Source organism: Poecile atricapillus, chromosome 14 (genome assembly GCF_030490865.1).
Source record: "Poecile atricapillus isolate bPoeAtr1 chromosome 14, bPoeAtr1.hap1, whole genome shotgun sequence".
Classification (NCBI taxonomy): Eukaryota; Metazoa; Chordata; class Aves; order Passeriformes; family Paridae; genus Poecile; species Poecile atricapillus.
The window spans coordinates 11,737,504-11,763,959 of NC_081262.1; the positions used below are offsets into that span (position 1 = coordinate 11,737,504).

Consider the following 26,456-nt stretch of genomic DNA (forward strand, 5'->3'; position numbering starts at 1 on the left):
ACTGTCACAACATGAAGGCAGTCACTGTAAAGTCCTCTGAAATACCTGTCACTAACAGGGAAAATGCTAAAGTACAACGTTCAGCAGCTGCTAAAATTACTTTGAAGCATTTTATGGAATATGGAAATGACAAACAGTGAGATTAACACAGACTAATCAGTAACAATAATTTGACTGCATAAACAAGGGGCTGAAAATGCTGTGATCTGTTTTAGGAAATGGGATTCAGAGGATTCGCACGATCATCTCATAAAATTAATACAGAACCCATTGATTACAGTATAATAGTACACAAAATTACCACAACACTAAATATGACCTCTGAAGCCTCACAGTTCTTCTAGCACAGAAAACAGCTCCTTCATGGGTATTGTGAAAGAGAATTTCCTTACAACTCTGGAAGTATGGCAAAGTGACACATTTCTTACCATGAATTCAAACAAGAAAATTATCACTCCGAATTATACATTTTAATAGTAAATCAGCTGATATTCACAGGTAGACAAGTAAGGACAGACAAGCCAGCTGATTATCAAATCCAGGCCCCCATAATAACAAACATCTGACATCCAGAAGTGAACGTTACACATGAAGAAAAGTAAAAAGTCCTTCAGGCCCTTGCAAGATGAGTGGAAGCTCTGAAGGACAGAACTCAGTACAGCAAAACCACATGATCAACAAACAACAATAAAGACTCTTTTTAATCCTGTTCTTTCATGACAGTAAAAAATTAAGACCTTCAAAGCTGGTATCACAAGATTTTTCTAACATTTACAATATTCCAGTCCTACAATGCAATCATATTTGTACACGTCTCAAAGCAAAACACTTTAGGCTCTGTCCTATTAAAACACTTCTTTCCACACACAGTGGAAATCTTCGGATCAGAAAAATTTTACCAGCATCAATCTGCATAAACATTCTTTTAATCTAAATAATAACTGATTCCAGAACTATTTATGAAGAGCCATCATGCAAGAAGATCTTTAAAAACATTTTAGTAACACTGCCAAAATCCTCTGTTCCTATGCACAGTGTGTTGCAGAAAAAACAGCAAATATATTATTTGCCTCAATGAAGGCAAAGGGCTTCTGCTCCCAAAGTAAAGAACCTCTGCTTCACTTTCCTACAGGTGAGGTCCTTTGTAACCTAAAGATATTTGACCACTGTAATTGGTGTCATACATCTATTATAATGACATGGTAATTGCTTACTGCACACTTCTGAAACTGTCACATTGTCTTCCTGAAGTCCTAAATGCTGAGATCCCATTCATCTCAATCCAGCAGCAGCAGAATGCTGCATCCACGTACAGCAAAGCCACTCACGGCACCCAACCTTCAGGTGTCAGATCAACATAACCACAGAAAGCAACTGCCACAAATAAAATATTGCTCTTTTATGAGGAAGGTTTGACTTTCTTCCCGTTCTAAGAATTCCAGCGACCAGTAGGTGGTGTTACTGGAAATGTCAAGTAGGTTTTTTTACCCCCTGCGGATGAAATGCAAAACTCCACCTGCAACACTGGTGTTTAATGCAAAACTGAGGCTTCTCATTCTCTGTAGGGTAAGCTTATTTCATCCATGTGATTTTGAGCTGAGCAATTCTAAGAAGTAAGAGAATGACAACATAAACCTGAAAATTTAAATACTAACAGGCAAAATGGGATCGACTTGAAGGTAGGTAAACTGAAATTTATCTTATCCGTTTAGCAAACGACCCATCTCAGATGCTTGGTGTCTTCAATCAGGTATTTCCCTTTAGATTGCCAAGAGGCTTTTAAAAACAGCACAAATAATAATTGCTTTATATCTATGTAAAATATGCTTCGTTGCAATTTGCAAATAAATATCTTAATTATTGTTCAGCTGAGCTCTAGATGTGAACGGACTGTAAAACTTAAAAAAACAACAGAGGCAGAGAGTGCAATGACCATTAGACAAAATAAAACTGACAAATATGAGAGAAAAGAAGTTTAAGTAGTTCTAGTAAAAAAGAAACCAGCAGAAACAGGGTTAATTCTAGCCTTATAAGGCTGTTCAGCAGCACTTCAACTGCACACAAATTAGAACAACCCTGGGAATCTATAAAGCTTGTTTTATTGCCAAGAACATGCAGCCAGATCTGCATTTTGCTCTTGTAAACGATCCTTTATTTAATAAGTTTTAAAGCAGAATAGACTTTTACGTGATTTTTGTTTTTACTGCTGAATCATCAACAGGTGGCATCCACTGCAGCTCTGCACACCTAAATGCAAGTTTTTACCGAGAGGACAGTGGAAGTTGGCACATCCATTACGTGTGTACCCAGCAAGGAGCAGCCTGCTGCTGTCTGGAGCAAAATCAGCTCGGGAGAAATGGAATTAAGGTAAAATAAAGTGTTTCACAGTACATAGTTACCTGTAATGCTTTTAATTGCTTGGCTTTCGGCGGCCATTCAGATGTAATTAAAATCTGACCACGGACAGACCTTTTAAAATCAATTGCTCAGGCTGTTAACTTATCTTTTATTGTATTTAAATCTGTTTTACTGCCTTATTCACAAATAAAAGGCTGTTACATAAAGACAGTAGTTTATGTCTGACTTCCATAGCTTCCTGAAACAGACACCGAACCTTCTAATAAGTGTAATTTCATATGGATATTTTAGCATGAAGATTTACACTATTAAAATTATTCAAAACACAGCAACAGCTACTGGGAACTTATGCCTATTTCATTGAGAAATCGAAGCTCTGGAACCTATATCTTTATTTAGGTATCTGTAGCTACTTCTGATGACTTGAATACATTTAAGCAAAATCAGAGCTGTATTTCTGACTAAAACTATTCTAACACTCCTACTCCGCTAGTGGTCTGCTCTCTCGTCCCCAGGATTGCACACTGGCAGGATTTAAGTCATTAAAATGTGGAAATGTGCATGAATTTTATCAGCAAACAATTTAAAAAATATATTTTCATATAAATAAAAATCAGTGGCTTGATAGTAAAACGCAGATTAAAGCAATTCAAAATAATTAAAGCTTAACACAATACACTGGCTTATCATTTTCTTGCTGTTTTATTTGTTTGGGGTGTCTTTTGTTTGGTTCTTTCTTTTTTTAAATAAACTTCTAGCAATGTTTCAAGTGCATAACATTCAACATTTAGAAGTAAACAAATCAGATAACTGGTATTTTCCATTACTACCCGGAAGTCAGTGAAACATAATAAATCACAACGGGAAAAAAAAATTGAGTATAATAATGTTGGTGTAAATCAATATGCTGCTTGTGTTACCTTCATTTCTAAAATCTGCCTTTCCCTCCCACTGAAAGCAGCAGGAACCAAGTGCTTTTCATCTCTGTTGCCTTCTCAGCCCAAGACTCTGTTATTTATTAGCCTTACAAGCTGATAGAATAAACATATATCTATATATATACAGTTTTTTCTTTATTAGGTTAAATTCACTCATTTGATTTCTCTGTATTTCTTCATCTTCTAATACTGAACCCCTGACAGGCATACACAATTTTAACAGACCTGCCCTCAAAATGTATTTTGATCTACAACAAATTTAAATTCTTTTAAGTGAGACTTTGCATTTATATTAGAACATGATGTTTCCTACAACCTCGGCTGTGATGTTAAGTTCGCAGAAGCTAACTGCACATGGAACAGTGCTGGAATATGAGATTAATCATTTTCCATTTGCAAATTGCAGGTCCAAGGATGTTCATTGATTATTAAAAGAAAACAAATGGAGCTAAAATTCCACTGGCTTCCAGCTTGCATGAAGAAACACTGTTGCTGAAAAGCTTTTATTAAAGTACCCAAGTACCACCATGGTAAAAAGATTCCTATATGATCTTAAGGCATACAGGAACTGCAAATTCTCTCATTTAAAATGTATATAGTATCCTGTAAAACAAATTAAAACATTCACAATTTGTAGTATTATATTTCAGTCAGTTTTAAGTCTAATTAACCTGACTTTTAAAGCATTTTCATTTCCTATACAAAAGTCTGTATCTTTTTAAATTCCAATCAAAAATGCTTACTAGGAATTCAGTTGAAACCAACCAAAAATCTGATTTTCTTTGTATTGCCACCAAACTGTGAGTACTAATATCTTTTCTGCAGACATTTTAACCATGGAAACTTATTCTGCCTCAGTATCACCTGTTATATGTAACAGCACAACTTTTAACCTGAATGGATCCCATTTGTGTAACGAAAGCATATCCTCTAGATTAGCTGATAAATCAGAACACCAACAATATGTTATTGGCCTTTTCTTATCATGCCTTTACACAATATTCCTTTTCCCTATTGGCTTTGTGGGAAACATTCTGATACTGGTTGTCAACATTAGCTTTCGGGAAAAAATGACAATCCCAGACCTTTACTTCATAAACCTGGCCGTGGCTGATCTCATTCTAGTGGCCGATTCTCTCATCGAGGTGTTTAATCTTGACGAGAAGTATTACGATATCACCATCATTTGTACCTTTATGTCTTTGTTCCTTCAGATCAACATGTATAGCAGCATTTTCTTTCTGACATGGATGAGTTTTGACAGATACCTAGCCCTGGCCAAAGTAATGAGGTCCAACCTCTTTCGCACTATGCAGCACGCTAGACTGAGCTGTGGGCTCATATGGATGGCATCCATTTCGGCAGCTCTAGTCCCATTTACAGCCGTGCACTTACAACACACCGGAGAGGTCTATTTTTGTTTTGCAGATGTAAAAGAAATCCAGTGGCTAGAGATAACCCTGGGGTTTATTATCCCCTTTGTGATCATCGGTCTGTGTTACTCATTAATTGTTCGAGTCCTTATAAAAGCACACAAGCACAGGAGTCTCCGTCTGCGGCGACAGAAGGCTCTGCGCATGATTTTTGTTGTTGTCCTGGTTTTCTTTATCTGCTGGCTCCCTGAAAACGTCTTCATTAGCGTCCAACTTCTCCAGAGGAAAAGCGAGCCCATCTCTTCAAACAGCCCATCCTTCAGGCACGATTATCCTTTAACAGGACACATTGTGAACCTAGCAGCTTTTTCTAATAGCTGCTTGAACCCCTTAATTTACAGTTTTCTGGGGGAAACCTTCAGAGACAAACTGCGACTGTACATTGAACAGAAAACAAAAATGTCAACACTGCATCGCTTCTGTCAGGCTGCCTTAACGTCTGTCATTCCTGACAGCAATGAGCAATCAGAGGTCTGATATAGTGTCACTGTATAAAACATATGACTGTGAAGTTGTGCAAATAGTGAACAAAATGCTTGCTACTAACAGAAAAAAGTGCATTTGTGTGTGTGTATATATATATATTGTATCGCTCTATTGAGTATTGAAGGTTTATAGTCAAAATGTTTTTATGACAAGACTTTAATGTAGAAGAATATGTTTTAGTCAGATTTATATTTAATTATGAACAGGATTATTAAAAGCTGAGCACTGAAGAAGCTTTATTTTGCATTATACATGTATGAATGACAATATAAGAGAAAATTTTATCAACTTAGGAAGACTCTAGATGTAATCTGATTATCAGAGATGATACTTTGCTGGTGTATATAAGGTACTTCCACTGAAATAATGAAGCTGCTGTAACAGTGAAGAAAAATCATTACAACATATTGATGTGGAAATGTAGAAAACTGATTTTTTTTCACCCAAACATGTTAAGATGAATGACTTTGCTTACAGGAACTACATGGTACTATCGTCACTGTATTCTAGCATGTCTTCCATGATTAAGTTTTTAATCTTAATATAATCAAACACAGTGATGAGTTTTTGTCTCCTAAATGTAATCTACTGTTTACATCAGTACTTGATCAAAACCAAAATCATTTGTAACCATAGTGCTCATCTCAAAGAACTTCACAGAAGCAAAATGCAGTGCTTCATTCTGTCTTTTAAGGATTGACCCAGATGATCTCTCTCAGAACAAACATAATTGGCCTTTTTGTCAAAAATGCCAGTGCACCAACATCGTGTACATTCACACCTGCCTTCAGATTTGAGTGCACACTGCACAAAATCTCTTCACATTCCAGAACAAAATGCTGTGATTTTTAAGGAAGCATCACTTTCTACAAAAGATATTGCAAATATTGTGTAGATATTGCTCATGAAGTGACAAACCTCCATTTTTAGAAGGGAAGAACATATGTAATGGAGAGTGTGATTAGTGATTATCAGATCTGAACTTCGTGCACACCCATCCCACCTCCAGAAATCCCCAGCCTTTCAAGATTGTAAGACATATTTAAGATGCTTTGATCATTTGAAGATTAATTATACTAAGCAAACAAATGATAGCACCACTTACTGGAAAACAATAGTGTTTCTTTTCTTCCAGAAAATAATTAGGTTTTAAATCTGGTTGATGTTTAGCACAGGTTACTCCTGAACTTGTTCAGAGGAAGCTATAAAGTTCCTAGAGATTAGCATGCAAGATCATTAAAATATCACTTGCTGCATCTCTCAAGTGAACAAACTCATTTCATTTCTGTGCTTATTGACTGAAGCACCAGAACTCAGAGAGCAAGATGCTCTGTCCTATTTTCAAATGTCATATATTAATTAATTAGCACAATAACAGATTTTAAAAGATATTTAAATGTAGACCTTTAAAACAATGACTAAAGCTACTAAAGCTACTAAAGCAATAAAGAAAACAGTGAAAACGATGATTCCATTCATATTTCTCAAGAAATATCTCAAGTTTCCTAGTGGAAGTTTTGGCCACAAAAGACTTGACCTATAAACAGAAAGGCCACAAGACGATGATGGCTGAATGTGAAATAGATAGCTGGATATTCCTGCAGCTCCAGCAGGATGAGCAGTGTGGAGTCTGAGGCAATTGCAGATTATTTGCAAGTGACTGCTTATCACAGTCTAATGAAAAATGTGTTTAGTCCCATCCTCCCTGCAGAACATCAAATAGGTCTCCTCTCAAGAAAGATGCATGTATGGCACGAGTTGCTAAAAAACGCTCAGCAAGTCATCTCCCACAACTGTGCTGCATCACACACAGCCCTTTTTCCTCAGTATTTTCCTTTTTGGAATTAGCCACAATTACTCAGGTCCTACAGACTGCCAACAGACATTAATCACTCCATTAAAGATGGCTATTGCAGATAACAGCCAGCTGAAGGAAGGGATAATTGTCTTGGCAGTGCAATTCTGAGGAGTAAGACACATCTCGAGCTTACAGATTTATTAGGTTTGTGCAATCCTGACACTTGCCATGAATAAATAACTTACTTGGGGTTACAGGAATACACTTTCCCAATCGTAGTTGTTGCTTATCTTGGTTTTTTAGGAATAAGATCCTTTCCCCCCCTCCCAATACAGGGATCACATTTTTGATCAAGACTATGGTGGAAACCTTTCTGCTGCTCCTGCAGAACACACATCAAGAAAGTCTTTGTGAAGAAACTTATAATAATAAACAGCAATAGCAAATAGATGCTCATGCATCCTCCAAAGTAGTTTGCTCCTAAGTGCTCATATTCAGTAATAAACAGTGAAATCTAGGACAGATTACTACAGCATTAAGAAAACAATATTTACTCAATCCAAAACAACCTACTGCATGTTTAAAACCAAATTACAAACCTAAAATACCTGATGAGTTCCCTACTGCTGATATTTTGGTGCAGGCTTATGAACTACTAAATTTAAACATACTTCTTACTTTAAATACAAAGCACTCTCCCAGCTGAAAAAACTGCACACTTATTCCCAAAGCTTTTTTTTTTAAACAGTAACTCTGTACAAAGTAATATTTACAGAAATGTCATACAACTTCCATGTGTTTGTGTACAAAACATGCTTTCTGCAAACCATCATCTTGCAGTAACTCACTACTATGGCTTATCCATGGACAAAAAGGAACTTAGCTTGATGTATAATTTTTTTATTTTTTTTTTCATTTCAAATAGCATAATCACCAGTAAATAAAACCTTTTCTAGAGTGTAGAGGAAAAGAAGGAATGGGAGCAAGGATTCTGATACAACTCCTTCACATTTTATCTCTGGTCTCTAATGAATTGTTTAATTGCTGAGTTGAAGGAAAAGATTTCATATGCCGTAACACTGGACTGATGACAACTATGAGATTTAAAAACCTGTTTATCACAGTTGCCTGCAATCTTTACTATAATAGTCTATACCAATTTCCCCACACATAAGAAGTCTAGTATTAGGAAAAGCTCACAAAGAGGGAGGGAATCATCAAAAAATCCCTGAAACCATTTACTGCTTTTGAAAATAATACCTTGGCACAAGAATGCCTTGAATGCACAGAGTATAACTGAATATCTAGAAACAAAAGAAATGCAAACAGCACAAACTAGCACCAACCTGGACCTGAAGCAACTGAAGGCAACAGGCTTCCCTCAGCTGTGTAAAAAGATACGAGAAAAAGAGTTATGTGAGACCTCCTTAACATGTTAAAGAAATGCTTAACTTTGCATTGTTTTGACAGTTTTAGGAGATACACAAAATACTGACTGTGCAGACACAACGTCCACCTCTCGAAAATGCAAAGTTGGTCAGCCTAAAGATAAAGCTTGATTCATTTATGAAGAGCATTACAGGATGGGAGAGCATGTGACAGAGAATTTGAATCAATGAGTCAGGCGATCCCAGATTCTGTGCAAGGCTTTGACATAACACGGGCAAGATGCAAGAAAAGTCACCTCTCCCTTCAAAAGCTTGAAAAAAATTGAGCACAAAGCTTTACAAGAAAATGCTTGTAAAATTTCAACTAAGTATCTGCGTTTCAAACAAAATTCACTGCCTCTACAGTACACGCTCTAATCTTTTTTCCAGCCATCAAGTTGTGTTAGAGTATAACTGAATTTTTTCCCGTGTAAGGATTTTGCTTTATTCTCTCAGCTGTTTATTAAGACTGCAAAAGGGAAAAGGTTGTCTGGACAATTTTAAATGGTTAGGATTGTCACATAAAAAATGTGTTAAAGAGTGGTTTACCGTAAGTAAAAGCATGTCAAGTTCAACCCTGCTTATCATTAATTCCATTGGAACTTGTTTCTGCATAACTAAAAACAAGTGAGTGTATGAAGAAGCAGGTTTGAATTTTAATAGCTACTCATGAAGGTGAACCAATGAATTAATTTGATTTTTAATGAAAACGACGAAGGTAAGGGCTTGATTTTAATTTAAGGGACAGTATCTATCCTTCCCTGTCACTCTAAATCTTACCTTCCCCATTCAGACCATCAGACAAACATTAGAAATTTTCATCACAGAAGAGCACCGGGCCATATTAATTGTTTATTTGTCCTTTTTTATGGTAAAACTGGAACAACATGTGATGGGGAACAAGTCACTTTTAAGACATGCACACAGAACACCTTTCCCTTGTACCCTTAAGCTCTGCTGTCAGGGAGTTTGTGGTACATGCCCTGTGCTGTGTTTTAAAGAGAAACAGCAGATATGTAAATCTGAACATGCTCCATTCATATTTATAACTTAAGTGTCCTTTCTTTCACAGTATGGTCCAAACTATTTATTCCACGGTGACTTTTAATACAATAAAATTTTAACCCTTGGGTTTGGGCTTCCTTTTAGACTTCCATTCCATCCCATGGCACAACACAGGCAGGAGCTAAGAATTAACAGCTGCATATTGAGCCACCCAAGGTGCCAACACAGGAGCAATGCCCTCTCAGGATTGCACAATCAGCTCTACTCTCAACTCCCTTTCTTACATGCTACTTCATTTATTTTACATAAGTGCACTAAATGCCACTACAAAACATAAAGATGATTGTCCGAGTCTCACACAGTCACCTGAGTGTTTAGAATGGCTTTTGAAACTGTTCAACCCCCATGGTAAAAACCATTTTCAAGTTTCCAACCTGTTTTCTCACATTGTTCAAACAGTCTGCTACAGGTATATACGGACATTTTAAAGTTCTACATTAAACTACTCAGCTGTTCATTACCAAAAAGTAAAACCCTACTTTCTCAAAACAAGTATTTAGTGCAGCAGAGTAAGCCTTTCCAAAGCAGCAGCTTTGCTTACAAGTCCCAGTTCACTTGAACTGCAAGCAAAAGCACTGAAAAGGTTTAAGACCTTTTCAAATTGCATTGAATGTGGTTTCTGGAAGGACTTTAGAAAAAACTGTGGGGAGAAAAAAAGACCTAGTAGAGAAACGGGAAAATTATTAGGATATTGTTAAATTATCCTTAGAATTGGAGTTAAGGCGATTTTTACAGAAGGAGCTCAGTGGCAGAATTGCCTAATAGTGCTGGAGATAGATTTGTTTTCTGCCTCAGCAGCAGAAATATTTCCTTTCCCAGGCATTCCCTCAATAGAAACAGTAATATAATGGCAAATAAGATTTTCTTCTTTTCATTCTCTCTCCATTCTGAACGACAAAAGAGAAATAGCCTGTACCTGACTACAGAAACCTTTTAACTCTTGTGCTCCAGAGTGAAGTACACCCAGCAAACTGAGAAAGAAACCAAGGAAACAGCTCACTTAATTGATGATATTCCAAACATCCACCTGATAAGTGAGTATCAAGGTGGGAAGAAGATAGAGACAGTGATGTGTGGGGAAACTTAATTTATAAACTTTCCTGGCTTCCAAAGACATAAAGTCAGAATAATTGCTTCTGCTATTACAAGCTCATTCTCTAGAACAGTGAGAAACATGATAAGTTATTTTCTTATGCTAATTAAGGCTGGCTGATGATGGGTGACAGTGTTGGAGTGTTGTGGGATCAGAAGCTCAGCCTTGCTGGCAGAGATGCTGCTGGAGCCAGCATGGGATCCCACAGAAGCCCAGAGCATCCTCAGCCCAAAACAAGGGCTCTGTGAGGACCTGTGGAAATCTGCCCCATCCCGTGCTGACCTGTGCCCTTCTCCACTCTCTCTGAGAGAGACTTTTTGTGTCTTGGCCAGAGATTTTATTCCAAAACCTTCAGATCAGGACATTGGCTGCTCCTATTCTAAACTCAAACTAGATCATGACTTAATCTAGACAAATGTAAAGACAACCATAGATTAAGCAAAGGATGATAAATTTTACAATTTCAAAAAAAAAAAAAAACTGTACAAGTTTATTAGAAGGTGTCTTTGGTGTACAGGCTTGAAAGCCACAAAAGATGGGATCTTTGTAATAAAATAGGAAGAGCTGGTCTACTCCAAAGGTAATTTGAAAAAAGAATCAGCCAGTGAGGTGCATGAAGGCTCCTAAATTCACAAAAAGCCCACGACCAATTTTAATGGCCTCCATATTTCAGTTCAGTACAACAGTTCTGTAACCAATTAGTTATTTTACGAGTGGGGAAGGATGAATAACTCCCCTTTAGGATTCAGCTCACAGTGTGAAGGTAGGATGGAATGACAGTTACTAAAAGCGTGTCTTTTCCATAGATACTTTAGATTTTCTCTTCTCTTTACATAACTACTCTGCTCCTTTTTAAGCAATCCAGCTCTAAGCCCTCAGTACATTCTCTGAGCAGCTTTGACATCTTTCAAACTCTGAGATGGTAGGAAGAGCTGTCTGCCCTTATGTATATGCTGTTTGCAATAGCCTGGTTTACAGATGCAAATTATTAAGATAATGCTGAGAAATTTAATACAACACTGGCTGATGATCTTCTGTTTGATGTCCTACAGAACTCCTGTGGGATTCAATTAGAAATAGGTAAATGCATTCAAAGAGAGAGTCTGGTTCCACTGTCAAATACCTTCATGCTTGTACCCTCGATATTTCAGGCAGGTTCTAAAAGTCAAAAGATTAATTTTCTGTTCTAATTACTTGTTGGATGCAACAGACAAGCACTTTCCAAGTATTTATTAATCTGTGTGGCTTTGATCTAATACCCAAGAGCCGTTTTATCTATGCTGTAATTTATTAACATACATAAATATACACTGATCATTCATGTGGTTCACAATATTGCATCTAAACACGAAAGGCATTTTCAATGAGGAAACTTCTCATTTCTCATTCATACTACAGAAGCAGCCATCACCCCCTTTTATCTGTGCCAAAACATTGGGGTTTTTTTCAATTTTTGAATCTATTTCATCAACACACAAAAAGTAGTATTTTATAAACATCATTATACCAGACTCCCACATTGCTTAAACAAGCAACAGCATTTCATCAAGGACAAGGCTGCTTTCTAGAATAAGCATAACTTAAATATCCAAATCTGTGCCATTTTAGGTTTTCTGAAGACATTAACATTAACACAACAGCAGTAAGAGCAATAAAGAGGAAGTAACAAATCCACAAGAATCAGGACTGCATTAATACATTATGCTACACACACTTCCAAGTTTCAAGCCCTGTCAAGAATAATTGCCTTTGAATGCCCATTTCCCAGCTCCTTATCCTGTATCAGAATGCAGCAAACATCCTGTCAAGCTTACAAGTTAATTTCTTGCCAAGTGAATGCATTTTGCAAATTCAAACATGTTAATAGGACTTCTTTTTAACTGAAGTTACACTTATTTTGAGGTTTTGAGCCAACTTTTCTACATACAACAATTTGTGCCTTTTCCAGCAATTTTCATTGACGATGCCTCTCTCTGTGAGGAGTTAGAAGTCATCAATACAGAACCAGAATAAAATTATCATTGAAAAAGGGCAGAAAACAGTGTTCTCATAGGACTGGAGCTGGCTGACACAGTCAAGCAAATCTTGTCTCTGCTCCTTCAACAACTGAACGCTCAACAAATTCAACCCACAAGTGGGAATCCTGTCCTGAATCTCAATTTTGTTAAGATATTTGCAGTTAAGGCAGGAAAGCAAGGATTTATACTGGAAATCCAACAAGAGCCATCAAGGAAGGTCTCACCAGCAAGCAGAGAATGAGGGTTCAGAGGAAACAACAAGTACGTGCTCTGAGAAGAGATGGAAGAATTTCCCCTCTTAACAGCAAAGAAGGGACAGTTGTGTTCCACCCCAAATTCCCCATCAATTTAATACCCTAGCTTTATTAATAAAAGTAGGGAATTAACTTTGAATGGATACAGATTAAGGCAAATACCCAGAATTAGCATGAAAATCTTGTTGGCTAATATGTAATGAAGAATGCACAATTCCTTTAAACACTAGTAAGAAATACACCACATATTGTTTATACCGAACACAGTTGGGGACGTGAGCCTTTCGCCTGGGAAAACCATCTTCAAAGTAGCAACTGTTTTCCCAGCTGTGAATACTCTTTCCTGGGAAATCTATTCGTACCATTACAAAAATAATTTTCAAAGGAATGTAAAATTATTCAGCCTAATCTATGCATATCCATATTTCAGACACGATTCTGTACCTTCTTAGACATGTCTGTTTACAGAAGGCCTGCTATTCTCTATAAACACTACATGGGTGTCACAATTCAATTTACCCCCTTTTTAAAATAAATAAATGTATGTTTAAGTTAATAAAATAATTTAAAGCAACTCTATCAATATTCTGATGAGGAAGTGTTAGCAGGAAACAAATGCTTCAGAGTCCCATAACCAGCTGCCCTCAAAGTTTGTTGTTTTGTGGTTGGCTGGTTTTTTTTAAATTTTCCTAATTTGAGAAATATTGCATAGATAAGAAAGCAGATAAACCAAGCAAGATATCACACAGTAAATCGTAATTGCCACATGGATTTAGAGCTTTGTAATTGCTTCCTGTAACTACCAGAAGGCCACCATACAGAGAGGCACTAAGAGCCAATGGACTGGCAAACTTCTCTCTTTGATCAAATAAAAAAACCCCAAACAAATAACCCAAGAATAAACATTCAACTGAAAGGTAGCCCAAAGCTAAGAGAAACAGGCCCAACATTTTAACTATAGACAAAACCCAGCACAATAATATCCATCCTGACATTTAACTTGGCCATTTTGAGAAACAGCTCCCACCCCCCCTTTATCACTGGGAAACTGCTTTCTGCTGATGTATTTTTCCATCAAGGCACAGGGGGAGATGGAAGGATGGGGGAAGATGAAAGATTATGTCATCTTCTCTTCATAACACGGACAAAACTCTATTTGCACGTTAAAGATAGTTTAAAACTGGTCCAAAAAACCCCCAGTGTGAGACAAGAGTCTTATTTTAGGAGGTTACGCCAAATAAAATTAACTTTTTGGAATTTATTTCCTTTTTTTTTAATAATTGAGCTTTTTACATATTCCTCAAACAAAAATTAACAACCTCAGATAATGCTAATGCTTACTGCAGAGGATTAAGTACATACAGCAAAACCAAACAAGTGCAGGAAGAGTGGACAGTGGAATTGCAATGCAAACAGTTTCCAATATATACTTTTAATGTATATAAAATACAGTTAATATTGGTAGCCTGGTAGTCAGAAAAAAATCCTGCAACATCACACTAAGTTGTTAACTTCACGGCATTTTTTTAGGATGGGAAAATATAAACCAAGTTATTTTGATGGTTACAAGATAAGCTTCCCATTAATTAGAAAAATAAATTAAGGGAACAATAAAGGATTACCGAGTTTGTTTGCAAATCATCCACAACTCATTATTTCAAGAACAGGCTTTGGGATGAATTAGTGGGTTGTCAAACAAATAAATACACTGTCTGATGATAGCTTTACAGTATCTGCTGGATCAGTTTGCACCAATGTCTGGTTTGCATTCATTAAACATTCAAATTACTACCCCAGTTACCTGATTACAAGCAGCATTAGAGATCATATCAAAGTATCATGCCCAGTTATTCCACCGAGTTCATGCCCAAAATGTTTATCTCCACAGCTTAAACATAATTTTATGGGGTTTTCCACTGCTACAACCAAACAGTGATTTTAAAGAATCTTTGGGGTTTTTTTTGGTTTGCTTTACAGCTAAAGAATTCTATATTGCTCTTTATGATAAACTCCAAAAAGCTGAACAGAAAAACCTTTTCTTTACTAATTTTGCCATTTTCCATTTAGTAAACAAATCTTTCTGTTTGGGCACCTGCACACTCTGATGAAAGAAACACCATGAGCTACTTGTTTATTTGCCATTGTTTGTAGTATCTGTATGGAATTTCAGAAATTAAATTCCTTTCCCCCACTGATCCTGCCTTTATCTGAGGAAAATGTTGATTCCTCCTCCTCTAAGCACTTACAATGCTGAAGATAACAAGGGAGTACAAGGAAACACCCACTGGCTGTATGAGCATTACCTAAAGTACCCTTCAACCATGAACAAGGGGATTTGATTTATAAAGATTGATCGTCCCTTAGTCATTGTAATTTTCCTTGAAGTTACAATGTTTACTAGACTAAATTGGGAAGGAACAGGAAGTTAATATTGTTTTCTGTGGATTATGAATTTTGAGTCTTGCCTAATAGATGTTCTGTTCTGAAAGAATTTCCTACTGTTCTGCAGAAAGCCAGCAGCTCTGCAAACAGCACTGCAGCAACGAGATCTGCCCGTAAATGACAAGATCCTTTGATACAGTCAGGTCATTCTGGGCAGAACTCAAATAGCCCTGGGAAACAAAGCAACCACATGTTGTTCCATACCTACAGAGCTGCAACTGTCAGGACTGCTGTTCCAGTAAGCTTTGTGGAATTGAGGCAGCTGAAAGTTTGAAGGCTGGAGAAATCCATAATCAGAAGCAAAATAGGGGTAATTGCAAAGAAAAACTTCTTAGAGTTCTGTTATTTCGAGATGACATATTAACAATACTGCAAATACTCTTTTTCTTCAGAAAAATAAAATCAAACTAACTTGTCAGAAAAGATACATCAGGCATTTGTTACCTAGGAAGCCAACAGTCAGCTTCAAACCACCAGTCTAGATGGCACATTTTAAATATCTTTTCTTCATACCTATGTTACAGCTTGAAAGGAAAAACTTAAACATTCTGATAGTTCAACATATAAGCATGTTAGCAAACTGTAAAAGAATGCAAAACTAACGTCTAGTGATTTAAAATAAACATCTGTTTAACATGTGTGATTATTTCAAGTAGGTAAATAGAACAGTAACATTAGGAGAATCGGTCAGAAAAACCACAAGGCTGAACTAAGTTTTAAAACTTAAACTTTAAAAATCAGCTTCATTAGAGATGTCTCATTTAGAGCTGTGTGGTTCAAAGATCACTCACAAAAACATTCATATTGGTCTTGAATTGCGTATTGCTATTTAGTGTAAACAGAAGAAATTGAGTAGATGAAAATCAATAAAACATCAAGATTACTCTGAAAGGTCAAGCTGTTCCAAGAAAAAAATGCCTTAGTCTAAGGCTGGCAAGATTTTTTGAAATAAATTTCCTGAAGGAATGATCAGTGTACACTAAATCCAGTCACTGAAAACACACCTCAACTTGCCTCCAGCTCAACAAAATCAGTTAGACATTCATATTTTCCACCTTGGAGATTAAATTTGCTGTACTAGAATGGGGGGAAAAGAAAAAAAAATCACAGGAACATGGCTTAATGAACCAGTGAAATCTCTGCCCCACCAAAAACTTTGACCTCCTTCTACCACACATGAGACTCTTTAGGTAAAACTGGAGCCTACCCATCCTTACTTTAAGAATGCCAGGAAGAGTTTCCTTTAATTCAGTTACTCCATTAAAAGTCAACCACAGCTCATGAGAATCCAGGCACCATGATTTGGGGATTCCTGTAGATCTAGCAAAATTCTAGCTTATTTTAAAGTAAGAGAAATCAAATTAAAGAAAGTAAAGGTGCAGAATAAACCTTTCTCAGCAGTTACCTAACTTTTGTTCCAAATTTCTTACTTTTCACACTGACTGAGCACAGCCCCAGAGCTCCTCCTGATCCTTCAGTTCACACAGAGCAGTTTTACTTTGCTCTCTATTACACTTTCCATGCTGACAAGGTTTGATGACCAAAATTACTTTAAAGCATAAATGCCAGTGTGCCCTAACCAAGCATTTCACACAAAGCTGGGAGTACTTACACTGAGTAACAATCAAACTGCCAAGCAATTAACTTTCTTTAACCACTTCTGAAGTAAAATTGTTTAAAATCTGCCTCATGTTTTTCATTCTCAACAGTCATTTCAAACAAAAAAAAACAACAACAAAAGTGGTCTATTAACTTAGGCTTTCCTGCTGTCAACAGCTACAGTTTATAAAGCTGATGCCAAGAAATGGCTTGTCATAGACCTTTTATGGCATTCCCTAAAACTCAAGCCACCCTCTGGCATCAACTTTTATGATTCCAAGAACTGCTGTGCTTAGTGGTGTTCCCTGACAGTATTAAGGATTCTTCTTTCCATTACTCTTTGCTCTTTCTTTCACAGTCCTACAGTCTGCACAGCCAAAAAAACTCACTTGGGTGTTCTAAGAACTGAACACTGGACATCAGATGCTCCAGAAAAGCCCCACTTGCCAGCAAATTGAAGCCCACCTCAACTGTTTGGCAGTTTTACATGAAATTATAGATTGTCATAGGCAATAAAATTTTCATTTTGACATTTCAATTTTGCACTGTTTTGTCCTGGAAAGTTATTTTCACTCAAATTCAATTATAGCACAGCAAATCCACAGTCTTTAATACAAAGGAAAAGAGAAACATTCCTCCTTATGAAGCTACAAGGACAAAATTTCCTATTTTTGCTGTGACAAAGATGCAGTCTTTTCTTACTTAGGAACATTTCTGCTGAGATCAAAACTGCAAAAATGTACAGACCTCTGAAGAGCTTCTGCCAATAGGCTGGCATTTTTATATTAAGCTTCTCAAATGCAATACCTAGAAACACTTATGAATGCATAAGTTCTTCAAATATGTTCTTGCCAATGAGCTTAAATAAAGTCTAATAACAAAATAAGTATTAATTTTTAGTTACATCAGCTCCATAGAGCTACATATATCATAATAAAGAAAGAAACATGCAGCTCTCACATATATTTTATGTTAGGCTAGGAAAGAAAATTTGATAAGAAAATTAAGACCATGGCTTCTTGAGGTGATTCTCAATAATTCCTGAGGAAAAAAAAGCTGCTTTCCCTCTCTATTTCTTGAATTGCTTTACAGATCTTTGATCCTCATTCCACAACAACCAGTAAGAAGAGCAGAATTTAACTGTCCTTGAATTGTGCATAATTTCCATCCCAAAAACCTTCTAACTCCAAGTTCCCACTTAACATATTGAGATTGCTAACTTTAGTCTCACAAAATAATTCATAAAATGTTCAGGAATTCCAAGAGACTGCTGACACCTTCTGGTCACTTGACATTCTGTCCAAAAACGAGGAGAATTTCCAAGAAAACATCTTTCATGTTTTCCCAGGCACTCAGGATCACGTGAAGACTGAAGCTCCGCCGAGATTGCCATATGATGGATCCTCACTTGGTTCACCTTTCACCCATTTTCTGCTTTTCACAGAAATATCCAAAACAAACAGAGATCACCTCTCTGCCTGCTACGATTGGACCCAGATTTGGCTTAATTTTAGCTTTTACTCTAGGTACATTGCATCCAAGGAATCATTACAACTGAATCCAACTCATATTCACAACACAATCTACAGCAACAACAAATTCATTTTGTATCAAATTAATGAACCAAACCTGCAGCTTCTTCTTCTTCGCTGGTTTAGTTTCCAATTCTACCTGATCCTTTTGGGCCACATGTTGCTTCAGCTTTTTTCTTTTTTCTGCCTTCTTCTCTTTTTTTTCCACAATCATTTTTGGCATTCTAAAATGCTGATCTGTAACAGAAAGCACCAAACTTCAGCTGGAACCTTTTTTCATATTAAATGTCAGTCTCATAGACAGACAGTTATACTACAATTACAAGGGTATGGTAATTTTTTGTCACTATCTAACTAAGAAATGTACATCTGCACTGAAATTTGATTAATTTTGGAGAATTTTCGTGTTTCCTTTAAGAATACATTGTAGTTAAGGTAGTGTGAAACTAAAAAAGCAGTCTCCTGTAGGAATCGACACACCTTCTGTCATCTGGGGCCCTGTTATGGAATATGCCTCAGAGAATTCCTGGTAGGAATTCCCCATAATTTAGGCTTCCTGCAGGTTAGAACACACCACACTGAACTGTTTGATCAACTACCTCAGATAACACCATCACCTCAAAATACATTCACATGACTGTCACCTCATCAATATGCACATGTGCACTCACAGGCAAAAAGTAAAGCTTCTTGATAACTAAACAGTTTCAAACCACTGCTTCTGGTTAAACTGCAAGTTCTTCTGTTCTCACACAGGTTAACGTGGTACAACTATGCTTGAAGAATTGTCTCATGAGCTGTAATTTTAGACTGACATAAGGGTGAAAGTGAACAGGAGTTGCAGACAACACTGCAGCTGGTTCTGAGCACAGGTCTGGCTGTAAGTGAGTATTATTTCTTTGCGAGAATATCCAATTTAAGCGGCTTTCCCCCCTTGCTCCAACACTGTCACTTTCAGTGTCACTTTCAGTGTCACTAGAGAGGCAAATGCTGTCTCAATCACAAATATTTACCTTGAAATACACACAGAAACATGAACCAACCCAGAATCGCACGTGGGGGGTTCCCAATGGAGCAGCAGCTGCTCTGGAGGGCTCTGGCCCCTCGGTGATGCCGCAGCCAGGCCCGGCACGTGTCAGGCACAGCCGTGCCCTGGCCAGGAGGGCACTCCCAGCCAGCCCCTGCTCCCGGCTCCCGTGCACAGGACCCCGGCTCCGCTTCCCGACCTGGATCCGCTTCCCCACACAAACCCCCCTTCACATCCCAACACACAGTCCCGGGCTCGCAGTCCCCGCAGCCACCGCCGCGCATGTGGCGCGGCCAAGCCGGGCCGGGCCGGGCCGGGCACCCCCGCCCCACCCGCCGTCCCGGACGGACGGAGGGACCCCCGGAGGAGTCTCCGTCACCCCGAGGGGACCTCAGGCCGCGACCCCCGCCCGTCCCATACGCACCTCCCGCAGCCGCCGGCCCGGCACATTCAACTGAGCCTCACGCTTGGCGCCGCCGCCCGCCCCCTGCCTTTCATTGGCTACTCGGAGAGAATGGCGGCATCTGGTTGGTTGGCGACCTGTCAATCATCACGGTGGCCAATAGGAAGCCCCGCTAGGAATTAAAGCGCTCACCGGGAACACGTGTGCTGCAGGCGCTCCGCCGGCTCCTGGCGGCGCTGATGACGTCATCTTCCCGCGCCGAGCTCCTCCTGCGGCCCCGCCCTTTTCCCTGGGAGGTTCCCAAAACCGGGATCGTCCCGGGCCTGGCCGGGATCCGCCCGCACCTGCCTGGGACCCCCACAGGGCCTGACCGGGATCCGCCCGCACCTGCCTGGGACCCCCACAGGGCCTGACGGGGTCCCCGGGGCCTGGCGGCTCCAGCCCGCACTGCAGGCTAGCCCGGCGCTCCCCACACGGGCCCGGTGCTGTCGGTCACAGCAGGCTGCCGTGAGGGCCGTGACGGCTGCGGACACCCTGAGCTGAGGCTCTCTGGAGACCGATCTGAGCCCTTTGAGCCCGCAGATCCTAAAGGCTCCAGATGCTGAGAGATGCTGAAGTCTGAGACAGCATTACTCGTGTCCCGATGGGGTCTCATGGAATGTGTGGGAAGAGGCCAAGGGTGTGGTTTGACAGGACGAGAAAACACCTCCGAGGACAATTTCCAGGAAACAAATTGGCTTCAGTGTTTTCATTTTCTATAAATAACCCTTACACAAACTTTTCCAAGGCCCCTTGGTAATTTAAGGGCCGGAATTTTTACCACATACACACGTGTGGATGACACTTTTTTTCAGGACAACCTGAGACAGAGTTGTTGTTTCCCAGCTGAAGTGCTGGATGTGGGAGCAGATTCTGCTGGCAAGCAAGTCTCTTCACCATTTCAGGCACTGATGGGAAGGGGAAACCTCTGCTTTCCTCCTCTTCCACCTCCTCCCCACACCGAGGTGCCCTCCTGTCCCTCAGCCATCACTGCTGGGCTGGGACAGCCTCTCTCCCCTGGTCCCTGTCCTCATACCATGGTCAGAACCTGGAATCCCCTTCCCAAAGCACCGGTGGGGTGCATGGCACCATTTGGGAATGGCCAGTTAGAAATTACACACAAAAAATAGAAAATGTATATAAAACAGCAATGTGCTAGGGCTGAGTTAGGGTGTTGGAACACAGGATAATCAGAGGGTGGTGGCACCTAAAACTCAAGTTCTAATTTAAGCTTTTTCTCCAATGTGGATAGGCAAAGAATGTTTTCTATGTTTAGACTTGCTAAAATAAAGATTGTGGTATTGCATATCCTATTGTGACATCCTGTGGTTAAACACAGTATTACAGATACAGCTGTCATATCACAGTTTTGCAAAAAATTAGATTATGTGATCAGTGTAACTCATATCTGTATTACATGTTCAGTTTGGCCAGCTAGCTGTGATCTCCAAAAACCTCTCCAGGATGAGAAATCACACTGGGCCAAACATTGATATGGGATAGCACAGCTACTTGTTCTGTGCTGGATGGAAATGACATGTGTCCTTTCTTAGGGAAGACCTGTGAAGCACCTTGAAGCAATTAAGGTGTTGATTGCTTACATACTGTCCTGTGAAGGAGCATAAATCCACATTTCCTCCTCAGCCAGCATTCCTACTCCAATGATTAAACTGTTCAAAGAGAAGAGACACAACAGTCCTTGCACACCTGCAGCACTCCCAGGGCTGTACAAAGCACGTGCACTAACTGCTCTCATGCTCCCATCTCTTACAGCATCACAGAGATGATTTTTCCCAGGTCAGGGAACTCGGCAGCCTCTGCTCTACAAAGTGCTTCTCCTCCCACCTCAGCAGCATTGCAGGGGATTGGAATGGGCTGCAATTAGCCTCCAGTTATTACTAAGCCAGCACTGCAGCCCAGGAGCCCCAGCAATGCAGAGGAATGGCTCCAATGACACATGAAATTGAGGTCTTGACCCCCTGACACCATCAGAAAGCCTTGGCATTTTTCTCACAATTAGCTGGATGAGAGGTCTACTTAGATCCCATCTGGGGAATTAGCATTGTTCATTAACAGTGCATTTCCATTTCATCAACCTATAATATTTCAGGCCTCAAGCTAAGCAGCTGGATACTCATGAAGTTTTAAAGAGCCAAGAGAGCTGATCAGGATGATAGATGGAGCATTATCTGCTAGGACTTCACGTGTTTAAGCTTTTCAGGAAGACAGCAAGAGTAGCCTCCCTAAACAATGTATTTTGGCCTTACTCTCATTACACAAGCCATGCTTAATGCTACTTTCTCCAGCTTCCTTTTCTCCCTGAAACTGCAAAATATATCCCTGCAAATCTAGATTTCTGCCAGAGGGACAATAAGTGATGAAGAACTATACTGCACCTGCCTCTGTGAACACTAGTCTTCAGATAGGACCTGCAAAAAAGATGGTATGGCTTTATTTATAAAGGTCTTCCAATGACATTCAGAAACCAAGAGGAAGCTTCACACTGATGTTGTTTTTCACGCAGATTCAGAACACTCCCAAAAGGATTGAAACATATGACAGTAGCTTGTATTTCAGATTTTCATTTTGGGAGATTCCTAGCTCAGGCTTGGCATGACCTAAGCAAATCTAGCTGTGTTTCATACCAACTGTAATCTTCTACCTACCACCATCATGTCACTTCCTACATCAAATAGTTTTTATAATATTAAAGTTCTTATTCCAAATATACGAACAAATAACATTCGCTTGGAAAGGGTATCAGTTTATTGAATGCATACAAAATTATGATACAAAAATAAGTTAATTGTGTAGAAATTTAAAGAGAGAAAATATTAACTTTAAAAGTTTGATCCAGATGTGAAGAGCCTCTACTATCTGCACCTGAAAGACATAAGAATGCACTGTAAGGGTTACACAACTGGAACTTTCAGTCACATGCAGCTACAACATGCCAGGGAAGGGCTTGGGCCATTTATTTTAATCCAGGTGCTTGCTGTGCTTTCCTCACTCTGATGACACACCATTTTTCCAGAACTTGGCCGAACCTCTCACTGAACAGGGGGGAGACCAACCTGCAGATACAATTTGATGTCCTAATGCTTGTGTCTATGAGGCCACTTTAATCACTACACTACAGAGAAGCAGGGATTTACATGTGCTGTCAGAGCCCCTCTACTGCACTCCCAACACCATTTACAGCTCAGCTACCAACTCTAGAGCAGTCAGAGGTGTGACAGGGGCACTGCTACACCGTGTGGACACCAGCCTGGTTTGAGTTTGTCTTTTCTCCTTGTGCAGCTGATACCTGTTGTGCTGAGGATTCCCATTAGATGGCACTCCAATTGCTCCCGGGGACTTGAAGGTGGGAAGAGATGCTCTCATCAGAGCTGCATATCTACAAACAAACACAACCAGGCTCAGCACCTATGCACTCTGAATTTTCACTCTTCCATCCAGTTTAATCATCAGTATCAATCACATAAATCTCACAGTCCTACTGGACAGAACACTCAAGGTATGTCTGCCTACAAGAGACAGATGTTTTTATTATTAAGTTCAAACTTGGCTTGTCAGAGTATTGATTATTCTTGTTCACTTCAAGGTGCTGGACAGAGCTTTAGGATTCCAGTATGTGGACCCAGACCCCAAAGGGTGCTTGAGTTGCCAGTACCTATTCTCAGTTAGGAGAGACTCACACAGGTAAGCTTGAAAATTCAGGAAAGCATTTGACAAGCTTTTTCTCCTGGCTCAGAAATTAAAGCTGACATTTCAGAAATTCAGCCTGACATGCAAGAGAAAAATCACAGCTACTTTATTGACATGACCAGTAGTTTCCAGAATTCCCTATCTATCCAAGCTCCCCACCAGCCCTTGATGCCAGCTCTGAGATGTCATCTTGAGCTGAAGCACCACAAGTCCAGCTCACCCTGCCTTGGAGATGGGCTTGCTGCTCCCTTTGCAGTCGTGATCCAGAGGATGCCGATGTTTTATGCAGAAGCTGCCACCACACTGTTCACAAACCATCTTCATCATCTCCTTCCTCTTGCAGCCTGGCTTTAAGCATTTGTTTGTGAAGATCTGAGTAAGAGAGGACAGGAAGTTGACAGTGTTTGCTTTCTGTGAGCCATGACCAAGCTGAAGCACAAATGTTCAAGCAGCCTTAGAGCCAAGATGAAACAGAGCAAGTTTCTACACATTCTGCTGTCAGAATGCCCAACTTTAGCAGCATTAGGAAGGTATCTTAGACTTCAACAGTAGTTTTCTTACCTTCTGCTTTTGCTGTGCTGGATTGTATTTGCAGTCCTTATCTATGTGGGCTCCAACCACAATATCTGGGATTTCTCCCTTCTGCACTGGGATAGGTGTGTTACAGAGGGGACACACTGGGACCTGCACATTCTAAGAACACACAACACAGATCAGCATCACAGAATTAAAGAACTGTTTAGATTGAAATAGACCTTTAAGATAATCAAGTCCAACCATTACAAGTCCAACCCTATTTTTGTGTCCTTCCCCTTCTCTTGCCCATAGATAAAAGAAGTATATTCCTAAATGTTTCATGTTCCCATTTGCTAATGCTTCTAAAGATACACTTCACAACAGTAATAGCAAATCACCCTCCAAAAACCACACAGATATGCTTTGCCAAACCAATTTGTAGCAACATGTTTGGTAAGTTGACTTTAAATATCTTTTTGACTTTTCTGGAATTACAGCCTTTGAATACTTCAAAGCTTAAGTACAAGCCAGAGAGCAAAGTTTGGACCCACTTGTTCTATTTATTTCTTCTGCAGTTTCATGTTTGCTGTTCTTCAACTTACAGGATTTGGACTGCAGGAAATTTTAGACCACAAGACATTACTTGAAATATAAAGCACTCCTCTCTGGGAAGATGCATTGTAAGTGAAAAAACTAGAATCTAGCAGTTCTGACCTCTGAAATGTCACGTTTTATGTATTTGAAATCCAGATGTGTCATTAACTTGCATTTTGAGGTTCTGCCATCAACTTTTATTGAAACCACAGGTGACGTTTCAGAGCAGCCTTTATAAATGATATAAATGACTTGGCAATTCTGCAGGGTGAATTATGACTCACATCACACAGAACTCACTTTCTTGTAGGCAGAGCTGCACTTGTGGTCATCATAGCGGATGTGATCTTTACAGAAGACTTCCCCACATGCGTTGCATTTCAGAGGAAGGAAATCTGGGAGAAGAATAAAAAAGAAAACATTTTTATGGAACCAAGCTAACAGCTCTAAGGGTACTCACAAAAGACTACAAATAAATTCTAAAGCAGTTTTTGTTGAGTCACAATCCAATTATCTCTATAGAATTAGATCATTCTTCACAAATATTAAAGCTGAAAGAGCAAGAGTGGTAAGTTTACCTTTTTTTACCTGCAGTGTAAGACAAACACAAGCCAAAAGCACCTCAGGAGCTCCTCGAATGCAGAAACCATAGCAAGCAACTAGTCAAGAGCTAAGAGCTGAAGTGCCAGCGCAAAGCTCAATTTCAAAAATAATCTTATTCTTGAAAAGCCATCCCTTAACAATATAACACGTACAGGAACAACAGCTATCATTCCTTCCCTAGACCTACCGAGGGGGGACTGGTGTCTGCCAGTGCCCCGGACAGCCTCGGGGGACAGGAGCGGCCCCCCAGCACACGGTGACGAGTCCGCACTTACCCAGCTGTTTGCAGGTGCGCTCGGAGCAGTGCTCGCCCAGCCACGGGAGCTCCATGGCACAGCGGGCCCGGGCCAGGCACAGCCCCGAGCCCGGCCCGGCCGCGGGCAGAGCTTTTATCGGCTCCCGGCGCTGACTCAGCGCAGCACGTGCTGACTCACGCTCCCGCCGCGTCTCCGCCCCGTGACGTCACGGCCGCCAGAGCCAATGGCGCGCCCCCGCCGCCCCGCCGCCTGCTGCGCGTGCGCGGCCAGCGGCCAATGGGAGCCCGGGGGCGGCTGAGTCACGGTCGGGGGCGGGGCCGGGGGCGGGGCCAGGAATGGGAATGAGCATGAGGATGAGGATGAGAATGAGGATGAGGATGGAATGAGGGTAAACATGGGAATATAAATTAGGATGGAGATAGGCACTGGGCTGAGAAAAGGCTTGGTGCAGCAGCGCGAGGGGATGAGTTGAGGGTGGAGGTGCAGGGGTTGGTAATGGAGACAAGGGCTCTCCAGCTCCCCCAGGGAATCACATGCACACCACACAAGCGTTCTCGCTGCTGTGCATTCCCTGTGGTGCAGGTGCCCAAGGGGATGAGAGTGCAGGGCTGTTATGGCCATGGGACACGTGGGAGAATGACACAGTAAAGCCCATGTCGGACTGACATCACTGGAGTGCCTCAGCCCTTTGCCACTGCCATTCGTATTTCGGTTTTTCGTCATGGCTTCAACTGCTGCCCCTTCTCTCTTGTGGGATTGTGATGCTTAAATTGTGTTACTTCCAAACTTCAAAATAAATCCAGAGAGCTTGGTGAGAGAGGGTGGAGTAAATACAACAAGGCTGTCTGTTCTCATCACAGGCTGAT

The 26,456-nt window shown here is 40.1% G+C and overlaps 3 protein-coding genes across 5 annotated transcripts in view; 1 reads left to right on the plus strand and 2 right to left on the minus strand.

Moving 5' to 3' along the window:
* The window catches only part of C14H7orf50 (chromosome 14 C7orf50 homolog), a 122,305-nt gene extending 102,063 nt beyond the window's left edge, over window positions 1-20,242 (minus strand). The window contains exons 1-2 of the mRNA XM_058850165.1: window positions 20,066-20,242; window positions 18,541-18,680 (exon numbers count right to left, since the gene is read on the minus strand). Of these exons, the coding sequence (XP_058706148.1) occupies window positions 18,541-18,666 (126 nt within the window). The 5' untranslated portion in view covers window positions 18,667-18,680; window positions 20,066-20,242. The remainder of the gene's footprint in view (window positions 1-18,540; window positions 18,681-20,065) is intronic.
* Window positions 1,737-6,715, plus strand: GPER1 (G protein-coupled estrogen receptor 1). Its single transcript, XM_058850163.1, has 2 exons — window positions 1,737-2,367; window positions 3,703-6,715. Exon 2 carries the CDS (start codon window positions 4,133-4,135, stop codon window positions 5,204-5,206), a length of 1,074 nt encoding a protein of 357 aa, XP_058706146.1. The 5' UTR covers window positions 1,737-2,367; window positions 3,703-4,132; the 3' UTR covers window positions 5,207-6,715.
* Window positions 20,243-22,660: 2,418 nt separating the features above from the next.
* On the minus strand, window positions 22,661-25,734 carry ZFAND2A (zinc finger AN1-type containing 2A). 3 transcript variants are annotated; one of them, XM_058850045.1, is made up of 6 exons: window positions 25,609-25,734; window positions 25,031-25,125; window positions 24,182-24,313; window positions 23,841-23,992; window positions 23,068-23,309; window positions 22,661-22,795 (listed from the first exon to the last, which is right to left on the minus strand). In XM_058850045.1, the coding sequence occupies exons 1-5, from the start codon at window positions 25,661-25,663 to the stop codon at window positions 23,108-23,110; spliced, it is 636 nt and encodes a 211-aa protein (XP_058706028.1). In that variant the 5' UTR covers window positions 25,664-25,734; the 3' UTR covers window positions 22,661-22,795; window positions 23,068-23,107. The 3 variants fall into 3 exon arrangements, with proteins under 3 accessions (XP_058706028.1, XP_058706029.1, XP_058706030.1); XM_058850046.1 differs by having other exon boundaries at window positions 23,220-23,309; window positions 25,609-25,733; XM_058850047.1 differs by lacking the exons at window positions 22,661-22,795; window positions 23,068-23,309 and having other exon boundaries at window positions 23,822-23,992.
* Between the last annotated feature and the right edge of the window lie 722 nt (window positions 25,735-26,456).

Coding starts and splice junctions, on each gene's coding strand:
- GPER1 (XM_058850163.1), top strand. CDS start 4,133: ATGGAAACTTATTCTGCCTCAGTATCACCTGTTATATGTAACAGCACA.
- ZFAND2A (XM_058850045.1), bottom strand. CDS start 25,663: ATGGAGCTCCCGTGGCTGGGCGAGCACTGCTCCGAGCGCACCTGCAAA. Junction 25,126..25,608: donor GCGCACCTGCAAACAGCTGG/GTAAGTGCGGAC, acceptor TTCTTCTCCCAG/ATTTCCTTCCTCTGAAATGC. Junction 23,993..24,181: donor CAGCACAGCAAAAGCAGAAG/GTAAGAAAACTA, acceptor TCTCTTACTCAG/ATCTTCACAAACAAATGCTT.